The sequence below is a fragment of the Capra hircus genome, chromosome 19 (genome assembly GCF_001704415.2).
Source record: "Capra hircus breed San Clemente chromosome 19, ASM170441v1, whole genome shotgun sequence".
In the NCBI taxonomy this organism is placed as follows: Eukaryota; Metazoa; Chordata; class Mammalia; order Artiodactyla; family Bovidae; genus Capra; species Capra hircus.
In genome coordinates, this window is record NC_030826.1 from 8,926,563 (window position 1) to 8,930,447 (window position 3,885).

Below are 3,885 nucleotides of genomic sequence, written 5' to 3' on the forward strand. Positions count from 1 at the left end.
CCTCAGAACCAGGGGGGTGAGCGAGGGAGAGCCAGCCCTTCCCTCCCCCTCCCCCTCCCTTCCAGCCCACCAATAGGAAGTCGGCTGCTGGTTTCCATGGGGATGGCGCTGGACTGGTGGGCTGGACCAGCAGGCAGGGTTGGGACAGAGGGAAGAACAGGTTCCTTAGGATGTCGACCCAGTGCCCCCCGTGTGAGCGCCCACCCTTCCCACACACACACCCAAGTCTTCCGGGGTACGGAGACAGGGGGGCTGCAGACAGGGGTGCTGTCTCCACAGCTGTCCCAGTCCAAGCCGGTTAGAGACAGAGACAGGGGGTTGGCACGACAGAGATCCAGCCACCGAGAATGGCAGGAATAGAAAAGATGGAATTTAAGATGAAACAAAGAGAGACAGGGAAATCAAGATAATGAAAACAAGGAGACAGAGGTGGAAATAGGCGGAGATAGTTGCTTTTGCTTCCTCCTGGCTGCTGCATTTTGGGGGCAACCTGGCCATCTCGGGCCAGCAGGGAAGGCCACGTGGCTTGTTAGGCTGGCTTAGCCCCAAACTGTCAGGAAGCTCACCTTCTGTCTCGTCCTAAGCCTTTTTGTTATGGTAAAATGGCATTTTGGGGACAAGGATGTGGAACTCCTCCACCCTTAAACCAGCCTCTATGTGGCGGCAGAGACCTAGATGGAGTCCCCAGGGACACGGATGTTGGGAAGGACCTCAGAGAGGCCTCCTGACCGGAGACTCAGTCCCTCCAAACTGAGGCTCAAGCCAGTCTCTCCTAAGGGAGGGGGCCCCCGTGTGGCAGCCCCGGGGGATAGCACCAGCAGTGCTAAGCCACAGTCCCTGAGAGTGGGCTCTACCTAGGCCAAGAGCTGACGGAACTGTTGGTGGTGGGGGAGCGTGAAGAAGACGCGTCATCCTCACTTCCCTAAATCAGTACACAGATCCATACGTGCAGGGTGTATGCACATGCCATTATGTGCGTGCGTATGTGTAGTACACATATGTAGGACATAAGTTTGTGTATGTGGGCAGGCACTGTGTTCCTTTATATACATATGCACATGCATGTATGTATGCATGCGTGTACGCTAGTATGTGTCTATGGGCCTCGCTGGGTATACAAGTATGCATGCTTCTGCGTAGGTGCCATCGCATATATGCTTGTCTCATCATCCACATGCTGTGATGTGTGAGGCTATGTTGTGTGAGTGTATAAATTATAACATGTAAGTCATCTTAAATGTATATGGATGCCTACACCATATAGCACATTCTCATACAGTCATGGATCTGTAATGACATACGATGACACGGTTTTATTTATATCTATACATGCAGTTATATACGTCACCATGTCTCTCCTGTATATTCATTGTGTATGAACGTGTCGCTATATGTGTATGCATACAGAAGCAATGTGTTTATGTGAATGTCATCATATGTGTATTTGTATGCTCTTCTGTGACACATATTATATGGATTTATATCATTGCATGTGTGTATACTATTGAATATATTTGTGTCCTGAGTGTGGGTATATCCCTGTGTGTCATTGTGTGACATGCTGCCATGTATGTGTACCATGTCAATTTTTTTTTTCTTTTGGCTGCACCATACAACTTGTAGGATCTTGGTTTCCCAACCAGGGATCAAACCCTGCCCCACCCCCACAGTGGAAGCTCAGAGTCCTAACCACCAGGGAAATCCCTATACAGTTTGTACTGATGGCTTATGCATGTGGGGCCCTGTGTGTGGCTGCACTCATGTGCTGGCGTGTGCTTTGTATATTAGCATCTGTGCCCTTCTCTTATGTATAAGATGCTTTCTGCGTGTGAGCCACAGTGAGTTTGTTCCCAATTCTTAGACTACCAAGGAGCCCCTAGACTTTCTGAGATTACAGCTTAAAGTAGGCAGCCTTTGTCTGTGGGTGTGAAAAGCAGGTGGAGGGCAGCAAAAGGCAGGAGCTCGGGTGAAGGGCAGGAGGTCCTCAGAGCCCTGCCCTTGATGTCCTGCCCGCTTTCCTCCTTTGCAGGGAGGTCTTCCCCCGGGGATGGCCCTCCGCAGGCCACCAGCCGACCAGGCCCAGAGCTCCCTTCTGGTCTCTTAGGCAGAGCCAAACCCATTTCTCTCAGGAGAGAGTGACTTTCCCTCCGACCATTCTGCGCATCCATGTGCCTGCTAAGCCCATTCGCCCCACCGCACCCAGCAAGAGAGTCTCAGACAAGAGAGGAGTCCACTCTTTATTAGTGTCGGGGTCCCGGGCACCGCTCCCGCCTCCACGGCATCTCCTCCCCTTTCCCGCCTCTTGCTCATCCGGCATCCGTCCGCCGACGGCCGGGCCGCTGCGGGGCCGCCTCTGCGGCTGCATTGGGTCCAGACGTCCACCTGCCGGCCCTCGGGGCAGCCGAGGAGCCCAGGCCGCGTTTCGGCGCGGGCCACGGCGGGCAGGGGCGGCCGTTCGGGGGTGCGGGCGGCGCGCGGGGGGCGCCCGCGGGGCTCACCTGTCGCACGCGGTCCTGATGGCGGGGATGCGGCGGCGGCGGCGGCGGCGGCGGCGTGGTCTCCGAAGCCCACAGTACACTCATCCATAAAGTAGGAAACACTACACCCTCCAGTGCTGTTAGTAGTGCTTTCTACTTTATGGGTGACTGCACTGTCTGTCTGTCCGTCTGCAGAGCTCTTCAGGCCGCCGGCTCTTCCTCCAGGCTCCGGCCCGACGGCCCCCCGGGCCTCCCCCTGCGCCCCAGGCCCCGACCCCCTGCCCTCCGGCCCGGCACCCTGCCCGCCCGGGCCCTGTGGGCGGTGACTCAGCATGGCGCCAGACCCGGCCTCCCTCCCCCACTTCCTCTTTGGTTCCCTCTTCCCTTCCCCCCCCCCACCCGGCTCCACCCCGTCGCCCCCACGTTTGGGGGCACTCAGGTGGAGACCGTGGCCACTCAGGAGGCCTCACCCTAGTCCCCGGTTCTGACCCCTGGCCTGATGCCCTCCAGAGCCAGACCAGAGGCCTGGGACCCCAGCCTCCTCTCCAGCCCAAGGCCGGAATCCCTCACCACCCGCTGCTGTGGCTCCCATGTAGGAGCCCAAGGCCGTCTTGACAGGGATGGTGGCCATGTTGGGTGGAGAGAGAGAGACCCTGAGCACCTCTCCGCGACACCGAGTCCCCCTTTCCAGCCTCCCCTTACTCTCTGCCATCCCCACCCTGTTCTCCCAGCCTCGTCCCTTGAAGCCTTGGACCCCTCTTTCTTCACTGAGGGCCAGGAGCCATTTTCACCCCCTTGTCTAGAGAGAAGTCAAGGATTCTGAGGTGCTGGCCTAACACAGAAGCTGTAGACCTGAGGGGTCTTGCTTCTCTTCGCCCAGCGCTTGGCTTGGAAGGAAGCCTTGGCACCAGAGCCTCCCAAGCCCCTCCCCAGCACCTCCACCCAAGGCCTGCGGCCCAAGCCCCTCATCGCCCCTTGAGGCCCAAAGTCCAGGAGCCCCAGTCGGGGCTGAAGTGAAGGTTCAGATCCTTACCTAATGCTGCAGGGCTGAAGGGCGCAAGCCCTGTGCTCCAGACTCCCAAGTGGGGTTCCCTTCAGGGCGGGCAGGGCTTATAACCCCGAGGCCACGTGGGTCAGATCTCAGGGCGCCCAACGGTCTTCGAGCCCGCCCCCACACTGCGGTGCCGATTAGCTGCCCCTCCCCTCCCTGGGGAGGACAGACTGACAGGAAACCAGAGACAAGCCTGGGTATTGGCGGGAGGGGGCTGAAGAGACCATGGCACACACCCTGGCAGGTGGCTTCCGGGACCCCAGGCCTGCCCTTCCCCCTGCCACCAGCCGCGGGGGCTAGTTCAGAAGTCCAGGGGCTGCCATGGGAGTGACCCCAGGACGTAAGGGCTGCCTCTCA

At 58.2% G+C, this 3,885-nt stretch overlaps 1 protein-coding gene across 1 annotated transcript; it reads right to left on the minus strand.

Annotated features, from left to right (window-relative positions):
* LOC108638221 lies at positions 1,747–3,545 on the minus strand. The gene has a single exon (XM_018064039.1). It carries the CDS (start codon positions 2,809–2,811, stop codon positions 2,176–2,178), a length of 636 nt encoding a protein of 211 aa, XP_017919528.1. The 5' UTR covers positions 2,812–3,545; the 3' UTR covers positions 1,747–2,175.